Source organism: Ilyonectria robusta (genome assembly GCF_021365365.1).
Source record: "Ilyonectria robusta strain PMI_751 chromosome Unknown BGZ61scaffold_3, whole genome shotgun sequence".
NCBI classification, from domain to species: domain Eukaryota; kingdom Fungi; phylum Ascomycota; class Sordariomycetes; order Hypocreales; family Nectriaceae; genus Ilyonectria; species Ilyonectria robusta.
In genome coordinates, this window is record NW_025764437.1 from 1034878 (window position 1) to 1048700 (window position 13823).

At 55.5% G+C, this 13823-nt stretch overlaps 7 protein-coding genes across 7 annotated transcripts; 5 read left to right on the plus strand and 2 right to left on the minus strand.

Moving 5' to 3' along the window:
* Positions 1 to 59: 59 nt before the first annotated feature.
* BGZ61DRAFT_126556 (uncharacterized protein) lies at positions 60 to 886 on the minus strand. Its single transcript, XM_046237100.1, has one exon. It carries the CDS (start codon positions 774 to 776, stop codon positions 315 to 317), a length of 462 nt encoding a protein of 153 aa, XP_046109385.1. The 5' UTR covers positions 777 to 886; the 3' UTR covers positions 60 to 314.
* A 1246-nt stretch (positions 887 to 2132) lies between these two features.
* On the plus strand, positions 2133 to 3854 carry BGZ61DRAFT_514026 (uncharacterized protein; the record flags this gene model as incomplete). Its single annotated transcript, XM_046252195.1, has 4 exons — positions 2133 to 2176; positions 2619 to 3168; positions 3207 to 3410; positions 3559 to 3854. 4 exons carry the CDS (start codon positions 2133 to 2135, stop codon positions 3589 to 3591), a joined length of 831 nt encoding a protein of 276 aa, XP_046109386.1. The 3' UTR covers positions 3592 to 3854.
* Positions 3855 to 4748: 894 nt separating this feature from the next.
* BGZ61DRAFT_342328 (uncharacterized protein) lies at positions 4749 to 6189 on the plus strand (the record flags this gene model as incomplete). The annotated part of the gene is made up of 2 exons (XM_046239493.1): positions 4749 to 5269; positions 5328 to 6189. The coding sequence occupies 2 exons, from the start codon at positions 4749 to 4751 to the stop codon at positions 6187 to 6189; spliced, it is 1383 nt and encodes a 460-aa protein (XP_046109387.1).
* A 527-nt stretch (positions 6190 to 6716) lies between these two features.
* Positions 6717 to 8156, plus strand: BGZ61DRAFT_442799 (uncharacterized protein). The gene is made up of 2 exons (XM_046244789.1): positions 6717 to 7622; positions 7669 to 8156. The coding sequence occupies exons 1-2, from the start codon at positions 7140 to 7142 to the stop codon at positions 8104 to 8106; spliced, it is 921 nt and encodes a 306-aa protein (XP_046109388.1). The 5' UTR covers positions 6717 to 7139; the 3' UTR covers positions 8107 to 8156.
* An 844-nt stretch (positions 8157 to 9000) lies between these two features.
* BGZ61DRAFT_382141 (chaperonin 10-like protein) lies at positions 9001 to 10343 on the plus strand. Its single transcript, XM_046242656.1, has 2 exons — positions 9001 to 9359; positions 9416 to 10343. Exons 1-2 carry the CDS (start codon positions 9163 to 9165, stop codon positions 10323 to 10325), a joined length of 1107 nt encoding a protein of 368 aa, XP_046109389.1. The 5' UTR covers positions 9001 to 9162; the 3' UTR covers positions 10326 to 10343.
* Positions 10344 to 10779: 436 nt separating this feature from the next.
* Positions 10780 to 11196, plus strand: BGZ61DRAFT_278313 (uncharacterized protein; the record flags this gene model as incomplete). The annotated part of the gene is made up of 2 exons (XM_046238424.1): positions 10780 to 10972; positions 11036 to 11196. Coding segments are annotated over 2 exons (354 nt in total), but the record flags the coding sequence as incomplete, so codon positions are not given.
* A 438-nt stretch (positions 11197 to 11634) lies between these two features.
* Positions 11635 to 12825, minus strand: BGZ61DRAFT_442804 (uncharacterized protein). Its single transcript, XM_046244790.1, has 2 exons — positions 12071 to 12825; positions 11635 to 12013 (listed from the first exon to the last, which is right to left on the minus strand). Exons 1-2 carry the CDS (start codon positions 12665 to 12667, stop codon positions 11756 to 11758), a joined length of 855 nt encoding a protein of 284 aa, XP_046109391.1. The 5' UTR covers positions 12668 to 12825; the 3' UTR covers positions 11635 to 11755.
* Between the last annotated feature and the right edge of the window lie 998 nt (positions 12826 to 13823).

Below are 13823 nucleotides of genomic sequence, written 5' to 3' on the forward strand. Positions count from 1 at the left end.
CTCCTCAGGAATGATGGGTCTAATGTTCCCCCAGTCCACATCCAACATTGTGATTTGTGAAGTTAGTGATGGTGACACTGACATTCGGCCCCAAAGGGCAAGCTCCGATATAACTTACAGATAACGCTCACAGGGTGTATACCGTTGAAAGTCATCTAATTCGTGTTTCATAGGGCTAGTTGACTTATCCAACAATCGAGCACGGAATTCTGCGGATTCTACACAGGGGCCGTAGGGTACGGCTATCAGGACCCAGTCTCGGTAGCGGCTTACACGTCAACGCCAGTTCCCCAAGCCTCAGAACTCACCGCCCATCAAACCTCGAGAACAAGGAATACCGGCCCGTCCCAAGTGTGGCTTTGCGTCACCAGCCCACGGCTCACGGCCACAATACCGGGCTTCCCGTCAACCCCTACCCCTCCCCATGCTTGCAAAGCCCAACGGGGCTCCAGAGGGTTGCGAGTTGGGAGGGGATCCGCCGAGGAAACGCGCGTCCCGACCTCTGGAGAGGCCGACGAAGGGTGTCCAAGCGAGTACGTCTGCGGGGACGGGCACTTAAGCGGGCGAGTTGGGGTGGGAGTCATGGCAGGTGGACTCACAGAGTTGACTAGGAAGCCATTGCGAAAATTGCTCGTTCGGGCAAGTAAGTCGATGGTGGTCTCGTCCGTGCTCCGCAACTTGCCGACGATGAGAAGAGGCCTGGTATGATTCGACGAAGCATCTTCAAATAGCCCCATCAAGGGTTTTGATACTCGGTGCCTAGAGGGACGCGGCATGGATATCCCAACACGATATTTTGATAGCCCACTGGGTGAATGACACTCGGTTGCATGACGTTTGCTTTTGGAGATTCGTACTCATGGACTAATATCCCAACCGCTATCATCTTGGATTGAGTTGTTTCCGAGAACAGTAGAAAGGGAGTGGAAGCGGAAGCGGAAGGAAAAGGTCTTAGTTTGTAGAGTGAGTCTTGTGAGGTGGATAAGTTGAGGCTGCATGCATGCTGCATCTGGAGAAAAGAACGGGGCAGCCAAATCCGCTACCACCTCAGTGACGTGCCCAATGACACGGATTCTTGGGATATTTAGTCATCAGGATCACTCTTACAGGATACTTTCGGTCTGTAAAGAAGGCATATTCGGTCCAACTAAGACATCAAAAACCCGAACGCACAGTCTCGTCTGAATTTTGAATTAGGGAAAAAAGGAGCCAAGAGCCGGGATCTAGGGGAAGCTTGGCGAATGGAGGTTTGGAGATATTGGCAGGGTCAGCATTAGAGCCTCAGTGACAATCTCCGTGGCAGAGACAGGATCCAAGGGTCCGTCAAACCGGGCTGTCATTGGCAGGCCAAGAGCCCAGAGAGTCCAAAGGAGTGTGGGGTGGTGGCAAGTGGTCGAATTCTGGCAGTACGCAAGCCGTCGCCAGATGACGCGGCCTCTAGGGTCTTACAGGCCACCCCCTCCCTGGTCGTGTCTGGAAGAAATCGGTGTTGGAGCCCTGGACCGATATTTGATGTACGTGATTGGCGACGTGCTCCACCAAGAGTGGAACGTGTCGACGTTTGGCAAGGAGAATGGAAACGGCGAGTACAGGTGGCGGCTAGACGACCCGAATGCTCTTTGATGAGGCACGGGATTGATTTCTCCTTCCCTTCCCTGTGTGGAGCATTCCCGCCGCCAAGAAGTATTGGAGCTTCGGAATAAAGAGCACGCTTGGACAGTGATGAGGCTCGACACTCGCTGGGATCGTAATCCATTAGCCAAGGCTGGCGCTGCGTAATCGTCTCGGGACCGGACCCATCCGTATCCAGGGGCAGGGCGACGCACGCAATGCACACGCCAACCAAGTTAAGCTTCTTTGTGTCCGAGACGAACATGGCGCCTCGGGTTCGAGTTTCGGTTCAGCCAAGAGGCCCAACACAAGTTGGTGAGCTAGTGCGTGAGAGACAGACGAAACGAGGCAGTTGAAGGCATCTCGCAATTAAGCAACTGCCCCGGGCGCATCGTTGGTCGGGTGCGGTGCCGAGCACATGTCCAGAGAGGAGAGAGGGGTCAAGGTGAGGCGTCAGAGGCCAGGCAGGCTGAGCAGCGAAACGTTGCTGTGAGGCGGAGGCACAGCACAATAAGACCAAGATGCACCGGGCCATCGGGGTCAGGATGAGTACTACGTTGAACCGGTACGCACGCTGCAGTCGAGTGGTGGTCAGTCTTTGAGATTCCTCTCGGGAAGTCAGGACGAAAGCATGGATCTGCCTCCATCCAGAAAGTTCAAAATCCACCTTGAATGGAGTGGACGATGATGGTGATGATGGGAGACTACTCCACGTGAGATGATGGATTCGCAGGGACCAGATGCCCACGAGCCAAGAAGGCCGCGTCTGCCAGTTTCACAGACTCCTGTCGCCTCTCCCAAAGGTGGGTCCTGTGGATTGTTCCCTGCGTTCTGCGACGGCGGGCGTGAACTGGAAATAGAGGTACGTACCTCATTAGTCGCCTGTGCGTTTCGATCGCACGGCACAGAAGCTCAGAACCAGCACTTCAGTGGAGAGTGGAGCTCGCTCGAGGGAGGAGATCCAGTTCTGTGGCTGGAGATGAGCGGCGGACGCCCTAACTGATCAGGGTCGGTGCTCCCGAGAGACTGGCTGGAGTGCCTTTGGCTGTTGACCCCGGTGCTGGCTCGTTCTGGGGGGATCGGATGCACGATACTGCAGGCGGACTAGCAGCCGCGAATGCCGTACGTACGGGTCTGCACAGTACTAGGGGAGCAAACGCTGGGAAATGGAACAAAGATCATTGCGTCAAGCGAAAACTCGGCGGCGGCAGTGCCGCAGGGCGAGCGAGTGCGAAACAGAGCGAGACAGGGAATGGAAAAGGGCAATACGGTCCAGCAGCATGGGCGGCAGTATGCGAAGGACTGAAGCTGAACGCTGTGTGGACGCGCTGGCAAAGCCCAGTGGCTTTGCTGCACGCTGTGCCACACTGGGCTCCCCAGTACCAGTGCCTCGTCATCGCCCACCACGACGACAGGCCCGTCCCCAGCCAAAGTATCGGTACCTCGAGGCCCCCAGCGTCAAGTGACTGCTGTGACTTGCAGGCCGAACGATCTGGGGTTCCTAATCCCCACTGGAGTTCAGCGCCCAGGCCCAGGCATTGGAGGCAACTGGTGTACGTACGTACGTATTCTCCAGCTGGCTTAGCTGTTGGTAGCTCGCACTCTCTTTGCTGATCTGCTTCGAGTCGGGCGGAGGATGGTGCGGGGATAGATCGGAGTCAAACCGACCCGTTTGCTTGCCATCTTTGCTAAGATCGTCATCTCCGTCCTTGCCACATGCCGCGATGGCGATTGTCATTTCGATGGTTGTCAACGCACTCCATTTTGGTGCGTCTGCCATTCCCGGAGACAGAGGACCGGTACGCCTGGGAATCACTGTACATACGGGGCGCTGTCGCGTTGGGGGACTGCCACTATCGCCGGATGACGACTGAGATGCGGCGACGCCACCAGTTGACGTCGTCTCTTTCGCCATCCGTACTGTACGGAGCTGCTGCAAAGTCCTAGGTCTCGTATTGTCCCGTGATTGCTGACGCCTAATACCTCATGTCCGCGAAAGCACGTCTATCCACGACTGCAATGAGATTGAGATGGAGAAGCCAAGAAGACGACACGCTTACGCCCACGTAGCAACCCACGTAGTAGAGGCGAAATGGCTTCGCCAACGGAGAATAAATTGAAGCGAATTGCGTAGACTGCCCGTATATCTCGCCAGGCCATTCCGAAAGAGTCGCTCCGCCGTCGCCAGATCCCCCCAGCGCCAAGGCTTCACAGTATCCGCGTCCCCAGAGGCATTCGTCAACGTCGCGGCCTGGTAATTAAACAAGAGCCGATCAGAGGATACCAGCGCCTCCAACACGTCGCCCCGTCGCCAGCTGCCCACTGGCCCAGGCAACTGTCAGCGCAAGTCCCTCCGAAGAGGTACACGCATCGTCGTACCGGTACGTGCTCCTGCGCCTAGCGGCCCCCACCGCTGACTCGTCTGGGCATGCCCATTGGCCATGGCGCTCACGGCTGACGCGTAAACTGCCATCGTAGGCCTGGCCCAGAGTGGGAAGGAGCGGACGAGACGCACACCCTCCCGAGACACCCCGTCCCTTTATTCCCCTGGTCCACCCCGACTCTCTTGCTGCCTCTGCGCTGCCCGTCTCGTCTGTCCGTCTTGTCATCCCGCCCATCCACCAACCGTAATCCCATCCCTTCCACTTCCCTCCTTCCAACCACGCATCGATTCACCCACGAGCAACACCATCAACGACGACAAACCCGACGACGACGAATTCGCACCAAGACGGCATCGTTGGAATTACCGGCTCCTGCGACTTCATTCCATTCAAGGACCACGCTAGCGAATCGAACATTCGAAGGAAGCCAGGCGGCTAGGCGCCCGCGTGTCTTGTGGCAACCCGACGGCCTGTGAGGTCTACGCAAACCTCCAGCTGACGACGACGACCACCGAACGACGACGACTTCGACGACGATTGCCTATCGCTTACAAGGACAACGCCGAGTGACTCGCTCATTTAATCCCACCGGCTCGTCTATCAACTCGGAACTCACTCTCAATCCCCCCACCCAATCTCGCATTCGGGCTTCCACCACTTGCGACACATCTTTGACCCTTCGCTCCCTCCTTCCGCGCATCTCCAGAAACCCCCAACTACCCGCTCCTTCTCTTCAACATGGCGGGTCGAGGCATGCCTTCGAGTCCTGCTCCCGAGTCCCGCGGCGAGGACTATGGCGAGGAATGGGCTCACGACCTTCGGGTCAAGTTTGAGGGCTTGCTGCGCGACAAGCGCATGACTGACCTTCGCATGTCATCCCGACAAGGCTCGCCAAACCCTCGAGAGCGAGCCTCAAGCTCCAATCTGCGTGCTCCTGCGTCTCCCAGTTTAAACAGCCGGCCATCCACTTCTCAAGGCCAAGCTCTGCCCTCGTACTCCGCCCTCCGCCACCTTCCCATGATGCCCACTGCTCCCGATGTTGGCGACCGCGACTCACAAAAATTCCGAAACCTCCTCATCAGCCTATCCCTAACCCCGACCAAGTACGAAAACCCTGGTTTACTGGATGAGGCCCTCCAGACCATCCCTCTGGATCGCATCTACGGCGAGGCTGAGGAAGAGACTCAAATATTTCGCGCTCAAGCTGAGAGCATGGGTGGCGGACAGCGACCAGAATGGGGTTACCAAGACTGTGTCATCCGAGCACTCCTCAGGTACGTCGTTTGGTCATACTCGTCATTGCCATAATGCATATACTAACGCGATGTTCAGATGGTTCAAGCGTTCATTCTTCACCTGGGTCAACAACCCACCCTGCCCCGTCTGCCTCTCCCCCACCATTGCCCAAGGCATGACTGCCCCATCACCAGAGGAGAACGCCTGTGGTGCCCTCAGAGTTGAGCTCTACCGGTGTTCTGTTCAAACATGCGGCGCTTATGAGCGATTCCCTCGATACGGCGATGTCTGGAGATTACTTCAAACCCGAAGGGGCCGAGTTGGCGAATGGGCCAACTGCTTCAGCATGCTCTGCCGTGCTGTTGGCGGCCGAGTGAGATGGATTTGGAACTCGGAAGACCATGTGTGGACTGAGGTCTACTCAGATCACCAAAAGCGATGGGTCCATGTTGATGCCTGCGAGGAGTCTTGGGACAACCCACGGCTCTACTCGAACGGATGGGGCAAGAAGATGTCTTACTGCATTGCCTTCTCCATTGACGGCGCTACCGATGTGACGCGACGATATGTGCGCAAGAACGAGGCTGCTGCCGAACGCAACCGGTGTCCCGAGGAGGTTCTCCTCTACATCATGCAGGAGATTAAGAACATCCGCCGAGAAAACATGAGCAAAGACGAGCGGTTCCGCCTCGTGAGGGAGGACAACCGGGAAGACCAAGAGCTCCGAGGATACGTGGTGGCTTCCATTACCCAGGCCGTTACTTCCATTGTCCCTGGAGGCTCCAGCTCTTCCGCAAGCGCCGGCCGACCCCCCGCCTCATCTGGTAACGACGCCAAGGTGCCTGCTGAGCAACCTGGCCGACAGACTGGATCCGCGGAGTGGCTGGCTGCTCAACAACAGGCCGAGTCCCGGCGGTATCAACCCCGCGATCCCAGCCATCGACGACCTCTCCCTTGAGTGCGAGCGTACGATTGCTTGCTCGACATATCCTCATCCTACCCGACCATTATTACGACCTGATGTGTCAGCCTTCCATTCTGACGCATCAGAGTCGTCGACAACAACGTGCTTGGCCACGAAACTCCGATGACCTCGATGAAAGTACCACGATACCCCTGATACTCTCGCTTCGACGAGTCGCGACATCCACAACTCGATCTCCTTTCCTGTCTAATACATCCAACATTCTCAACCACAGTCACCACATAGACTCGGCGTTTGACCGCTTCATCATCCGTTGTCTGCTAGAGGGCACGGCCTGTATCTACTACACACACACGCTTCGATTTTCTTTTCTTTTGTAACTTTGATATATAGGGGGCGCATCTAGGACGGGATAATGGGGGGTCATACATGTGGACATGTACCCTTTGGGGGGCGGGGATGAGGGAAACTCCCACGCTCCGGGGCGTTTGGTTTGGTTTCTTTTGGGCTACCATGAGCGATATGAGGCCAAGTTGAGGAAGTTAAAAAGAGATGGATAAGTGGTTGAAAGAATTAGGAACAACAGAATTCCAACACGCAAGATCCTTACATTGCTTCACTCCTCGGTCCTTCTCATCCGTGACGTCGTCTGAGTCAATGCCTCCATCTGCCTAGGAGTGGATCGCCGATCTAGTAGCCTGCTTCGCCACACTTAAGGTAAGAACTAAAATAGCTCGCATGTATGGGCTTTATTTTATCCTGTTTATCTTGACGGATCTATTGATTTAACGAGGTACTTGGGTACCTTCTTGAACGAGAAATCTGAGGGAAGCGCGCCTAAGTATTTTGCACGTGACTTCATACCTGTCGCAGGCGTGTTTGCAAGTCGTCAAGGAACCTTAAAGGAAGGCACATGGGATTTCTGGGCAGTGGACACAACTTTTACATCTTTCTCGCCAAACCACCCCATTTTCGTCTTCGATATGGGTTCATCGAAAGTGCAGCCGTCCAGAAGCCGAACTGCATCTGCTCCGGCGGGCAAGCTCAGAACCCCGCAGAAAGCGAATTCGGCAGCACGAGCGGGCCAAACACCCCAGCATCCTATCGACCTCACTGGCGAATCCTCATCCAATCCATCTCAGAAGCGGAAGATTGGCGAGAGTTCGAAGAGTTTGACCGCTTCTGCGAAGAAACTCAAGGTAGAAACGGCCCAGCCCCCGCCGGAGAAGCGGCTGCGCAAGTTCAGGCCAAATCCACCCCAGCCGTTTCATGATGTCTATGCGCGGGCATTGAGCCAACGGTTTTATGTCCTCAGCCGGACAAGAGGCGGGTCTGATGAGTGTCCCGAAGAGGTCGTGGAAATGACAGGGTCGACGGGCAATATCTACACGGTTCTCATTGCGCAGCAACCACATTGTAATTGTCCTCATGCCGAAAAGGGGAACCAGTGCAAACACATCCTCTATGTAAGTGTCCGTCCTTCCGCGTATGGACCTCCCCTAACCTGATCAGGTGCTCAAACGAGTGCTCAATGCCCCATATGAGATGGTTTACCAACTCGCCCTTCTCCACTCCGAACTGCGTGACATCTTCACCGCCGCACCCCCCATCTCAACACCCAAGCAGGCAGAATCTGATAAGCGCAAACCCATTGAGGGCGACTGCCCCATCTGCTACAGCGAGCTCGAAGCTAAGAGCCCCGAAGCTGTAGTTTGGTGTCGTGCAGCATGCGGCCAGAACATGCACGAGCAGTGCTTCAGTATGTGGGCACGCACCAAGTCCAATGACGTCACCTGTCCAATGTGCCGCAGCTTGTGGCAGGGCGATGAAGACGCTGTGAAGAGGGTTCGCAGGGAGGCGGGTGACTCGGAGGAGGGGTATGTGAATGTCGCAGATCAGTTGGGCATCAGCCGCGTGAGAGGTATGTGGAGAGATTGTCTGGTGTGGTGAGATTTTGACTGACCTGGTGGGTCGTGCAGACGAGTCGAGTTACTCTCGATGGTACGGGAGATCGAACGCCTACAACAGCCGTCGTTCTGGTTGAGGTTGGTCGAACTAGGAAGATCGGTAAGATAATTTGTGGCGAGCAAGGGTCTCGAGACGGTGGCTTTGATTGCCCACCACTTGCTCAATATAGTAACGTCCATGAGGAATTGACGGTCTTATGCCCGTGTGTTCAGGTATTTGCGACATTTGAGCCGAGGAAGATGAGGTAGTGCGGCTCTAAGTTGAGACTCCCAGCCATTGAGTTGATGTACTACACTTGAGGGAAGTAGACCCTGCCCAGGTATGACCTGAACCAGCCGGGGAGGACGGGAAACCATTATGATATCATGATTGAAACGTATACATATTAACAACTATTCAGCCTGATTGTGTTACCAGAGGAGTCACAGGGTGCCTTGAGATTTGGTCCACGAAGATCGTGCGTGGCATAGAGAAACATGCTTGATGATACTGTGCTACCCTAGGCCTGTACTTCCGGAAAGTCAGAGGTGACCTACAGCGGGTTTCAGCACATAAGAGGTCGGAGAAGTCCCAATGGATTTACGTAGATAATCCAACAACTATGGTGATGAACCGATATTGTTTGTTTCTCAACTGCGGTCTTTTTAAACGGACCGTGTGTCTACGCAACATAATCCCACTACACCAAGTCTGGCCACTTTACATATATAGGTCATACACTTTACAAAACGCACGTCCTCACAAATAACCACATGGATATCACGAGCCAAGGAATAGCAGCCTCGAAATGAACTCCGCTGGCGGAGTTTGAAGTCCTCAAGCCTCGAAGCCCGAATGTTGGTGGCCGGCGCGGCGTTCGGCGGTTTCGGTGGAGCCATCCGAGCGGACCCACCGAAACCGCCGAACTCGTATACTCCGCCGCCGGATGTGTTCCCTGACGACATAAAAGACACTTGGCCCCGGGAAGACTACAGCTCACTCGATTGAACTTGATCCCATAGACCCTAGAACCAGGCGAAGAGTCGAGCAAGCGCGGATATGACGACTATCCCAGCTACAATGCGGTCTCTGATCGCGCCGAAGAAGTGCTCTCCAGTTGACTACGACGTCGTGGACATGCCGACGCCAATGATCAAGAGACCGGAAGAGGTGTTATTGAGAATGCGGGCGGCTACTATAAATACGGGCGACACGCAGCTTGCCAAGGGAATGATGGATATGCTGCGGAAGCAAGAGTAAGAAGTGCCCCAGGCCCCCCTTCAATGGAGCGGCCGAGAACTAACAACGACAGATACCCACTGAAACTCGCTATCGAAGGCTCTGGTGTTGTAGTCGCAGTTGGGTCTGCTGTCAAGAACCTCAGGGTCGGCGACGAGGTCTACGGCTTCAACATGGATAAGCCAGTACCGCCTAACCCGCAAGCGGGCTTCGCGTCTGAGTACGCCATCGCCTCGGAGCGGTTCCTAATCCATAAGCCGGCTCACCTGTCGTTCGAAGAAGCGGCGTCATTCACGGGGCTTGTCATCACGGCGCTGCAGGCCATCCGGCGCGGGCTGCAGCTGCGGGGCGAGGAGAGTCTTGAAGGCCAAACTGTGTATATCCCGGGAGCCCTGAGCGCGTCGGGGTCGTTGGCGGTGCAGGTGGCGCGGACTGTGTTTGGTGCGGACAAGGTCATCTCGACCGTATCAACGCCAAAGATGACGCTCGTGGAGCAGTACTTGCCGGGCATGATCGACCAGCTTGTTGACTACCAGAAGGAGGACGTGTGCAAGGTTGTCGGCAAGGGAACGGTGGACTTTGCGCTGAGTACGCAATGGGGAACATTCGACGAGAGCGTCGCCCTACTAAAGCCCGAAAGCGGCACGTTGGTCAGCATCGCGAGCATCCCGACCAAGGAGACAGCGCGGGGGCTGCTGGGCGACCAGATGCCGTCGTGGGTGGGCTGGCTGTTAGACGTGTCGCAGCTGTGGTACCGGTGGAAGCTCCGTGGCACGGCCATCAGGTATGAATTCGTGTCTGGGAGTCCGAACATCCGGGAGGACATGGAGGCCGCGGGGGAGATATTGGCACTGGGAAAGATCAAGGCGGTGATGACGGTGGTTGAGTTGGAGGATGTAGATGAGGTGCGCAAGGCGTGTGAGAGGGTCGCGACGGGGAAGGGAGGGTTGGGCAAGTTGGTGATTCGGATTGCGAAGGAGTAATTTGGGGAGTAATGTGAGGAGTATGATTTCAGTTGCTTGGTTTGTGAATTTAATAGTTATTAATGGCGATTTAAAGAACATAATCCATCTTATCTGATGGTGTTAAGCTCATCCTCGCCATGCAAGTGATCCCACTAGCCAACCGAACAACAGTGGAGCCATCACGTCGCGTACACCTCTTTACGCGCTGAGAGGCCCCTGTAAGATGAACCGCCCACTTCTACGCGAGATGAGCGCGCTCCCGCCAACCTCCAAATAGCCGGCTTGTCTCGTGCTTACTCGCACTTCTGCCTTCTGTCTTCTGTGTCTTCCCCTCGAACCACACTCTCCAAGCACCTTTATCAACACGATCAACATTACCACGACTACGAGTACCAGCACCGGCTCTACTCTTCAGGTCTCTCTCGTCAATTGCTTCAACTCCTCACACTCGTCTTCACTCTCATCATCAAAAATGGTCCTCAAGCGAAAGCGTTCTGCCTCCGAGCTCCTGTCCTCGCCCTCGTCCGTGTCCTCTTTCAACTCGCCTCCCCATGGAGCGGCCATCAGGAACCCATTTGCCACTATGGACATGACACCCATCCACCTGCACAGTCGTACCCTCAAGCGGTTCCGTGACTCTCGACCTTCAGAAAACGAAGTCCACCGTAAGTTCTACTCGTGGTCACCCACCCGCCCCTTTCTGAACAATCACTCACACGTCTTGGTAGAGCGTACACTCAACATGCTGTACTCCGCCCAGCACCAGCCCGAGCAACACGATGATACCCTCCTTTCCCTGGAAGAGCCCCGGCAGACAGCCCAGCCTGAAGCCAACCAGCAATCCCTGCACCGCTTCTGGAATATCTCATCCATGCCGACCCCATCACCCGCATCTATGCATCCCGTTACCAATCCTTCAAGCCGTGATAGCGGTGCTGGCAATTCCAGTGGCAATGGCGATGAGATGGATGTCGACAGTATGCAGTGCACCGGTCGACAAGGAGTACTTAACTGGCCAACTCTTGGCGTTTCTATCTGTTGAGACGTCCCGTGAGAAGACAAGAGATGTCCATATTAGGCGTATTGATTTTGGGACTTGACTGGAATTTTTGGATTGTTTCAGCGTTTGGGACATCTCACGGAGAGATAAAGAATACCAATTGGGAGCTTCAGGATGGATCGGTATAGCATTTTCTGGTAGTTTAGGAACACTCAATAGGTGTCAACATGTCACCATCGACAATTAAATAAATCTTTTTTTATATCAAGTATCAGGATGGACAAGTCAAAGTGACGCGGAGCTACGCCTGAGGATAGGACACAGAATGCTCAAATCAATCAAGTGATCCTTGAGTCCGTTGGTCGATGGGAGTTTCATTAAGGTAATATGCGAACTATTACAAAGAATATCTCTACTTAAACACTCGCAACTATCGTACGACAACCCTCTAACCACGACGGCGGGTAGTAGGGCTCTTCTTGGGGGTGGAGGTCGCGGTCGAGGTGGCCACAGGCTTGGCCTCGACGGGGACCTTGCGCTTGCCCTTTGCCTTCTCGGAGGGCGCGTTCCAGTAGAAGACCATCTGGAGAGCCAGAATGGCGTTGAGAACGAAGCCGGAGATGAAGCCGTAGAGGATGAGCTTGTCGTCGACCTCCTGGAGGGTGGTGAAGATGCGAGACAGAGAACCGGCGAGGTAGTTGAAGACCTGAGTTGAACATGTTAGCCATAAGACTGGTGTGGGTGATTGGTGAGAACAACTTACAGCGAAGGCACTGAGCTGGCCGGTACCGCCCTGCTGGAAGATGGCGAGGATCTGGGGAACCTTGCTCGCGACGCCCAAGACACCAGCGCCAGCCTGGAGGTAGCTCAGGGTCTGCATGTCGACAACATTCTCAGCGAAGAGAGCAGCGAAGGTACCGGCAAGCGCCGCGACGAAGACGGCAGCGAGGCTAGCGCGACCGCTGTAGTTGAGGACGAGGACGGAGATGATGATGTTCTGGCCGACAATCAAAGCCGTCTCGCCAAAGGTGCTGAAGGGGAAGCCATTGCGAATGTTGTAGGCGAGCGAGATGATGTAGGCGGTGGTCTCGAGGAGGTAGGAGAGGAAGGAGACGCCGTCGGCAGAGCGCGAGTTGATCAGCTTGAGGATCTGAGGCACCTTGACGATGGACGAGGCGGCGATGATGCCGATGCCAAGGCCCTTGGAGACGCCGAGCTTGATGCAGTCTACATCCTCGAAGTTGACGTCGAGGAGCAGCGACGAGTAGCACGTCTCTCCGATGATGGAGACGCCGAGGTCGCGGATCGGCGCGGGGAGGTTGTGCGTGATGGGCTGGATGGCGGAGCGAAGGGCGTCCATGGCGGCGTTGAGAATTGTACTTGGTTGGTATACAGAATTTAAGACAGGAAGAAACCGAGCCAAGGCGGAACAGGGCTCAACGGGGGGGTGGGAAACACGAAACGAAGAGCCCAAGGAGTGAATGTACAAAGAAACAAAAAAGGCAACCTAGTTGGTGGTGATGGTGTGGTGTTGCACGCGCAAAGAGGCCAACTAGGCGGATGATTGCATATTTCCCAAAAGGGTTAAGCGCTGGCCCCGTAAATTTGTCGACTGGTTCGATTATTTTCTTGTCTCTGCCTTATGAGCCTCGGCCATCTTCCCGCCCTCCCCGGCCAAGCTACCCTAGACCTCTATCAAGGAGTGTGGGATAGGCGCCCAAGGCCCACGGGTTTCCTTGCACATGTCTGCAATGACATCATCATCTCCATCCCGGTCCCCTGGGCGCATCCATAACCCCGAAACCAAGGCATACCCAACCCGACGCAGCCGTTGCATTCTCTTCACAGTCTGGCACCGGGAGGCGGAAAGTCAATTGTCCCCGATTGATTCCCCCGTCGCAATGTCCAGCCGGGCCGCTCCTTGCCTTGCCGTCCGAGTCGGAATCTCGGTGTCTCGGTGCTCCAGTGTCCGTTCCTGTTCCTGGTCTGTTCCTGGGCGTCTCCATGGGATTCCCTCGTCGTGTCGTAATCCGCTGAGTAACCGTCTCGTGGCTGAGTGAGCGGGGAGGCAGCCCTTCCTTCCCATCCCACGCTTCGTGTCACACAGCCTCCAGCTGGCCGCTGAGGGTGGGCTGCAAATCGGCGTAGCGCATGGCCCGATCCCCACAGTCCTGGCTGATGGCAGAAACGTCGGTCAAGGGATGATTGCGAACCGATAATTATAGCGAGAAAATACAGATTGGCAGAGGCCTCGAGTTGGGAGGCCGTAGGTGAGAATAGCACAGATCGATGGCTTGCCTTTTTTCCCCACAGACCCCATCATGACCCTGGCTCATCCATCATGACTCTGGCGGGACTCTGGCGGGACTCCACCTTCCAGGCAGGTTAAAGGCAGGTTAAAGGCATGGATGGATCTGGATGACTCTGGGACCTACAGCGATGATGCACGTGTCAGGCTCCAGCTGGTCGGCAGTGGAGAGAACGCACGGCGAGATGAGTGATGTGCACGAGGCGTA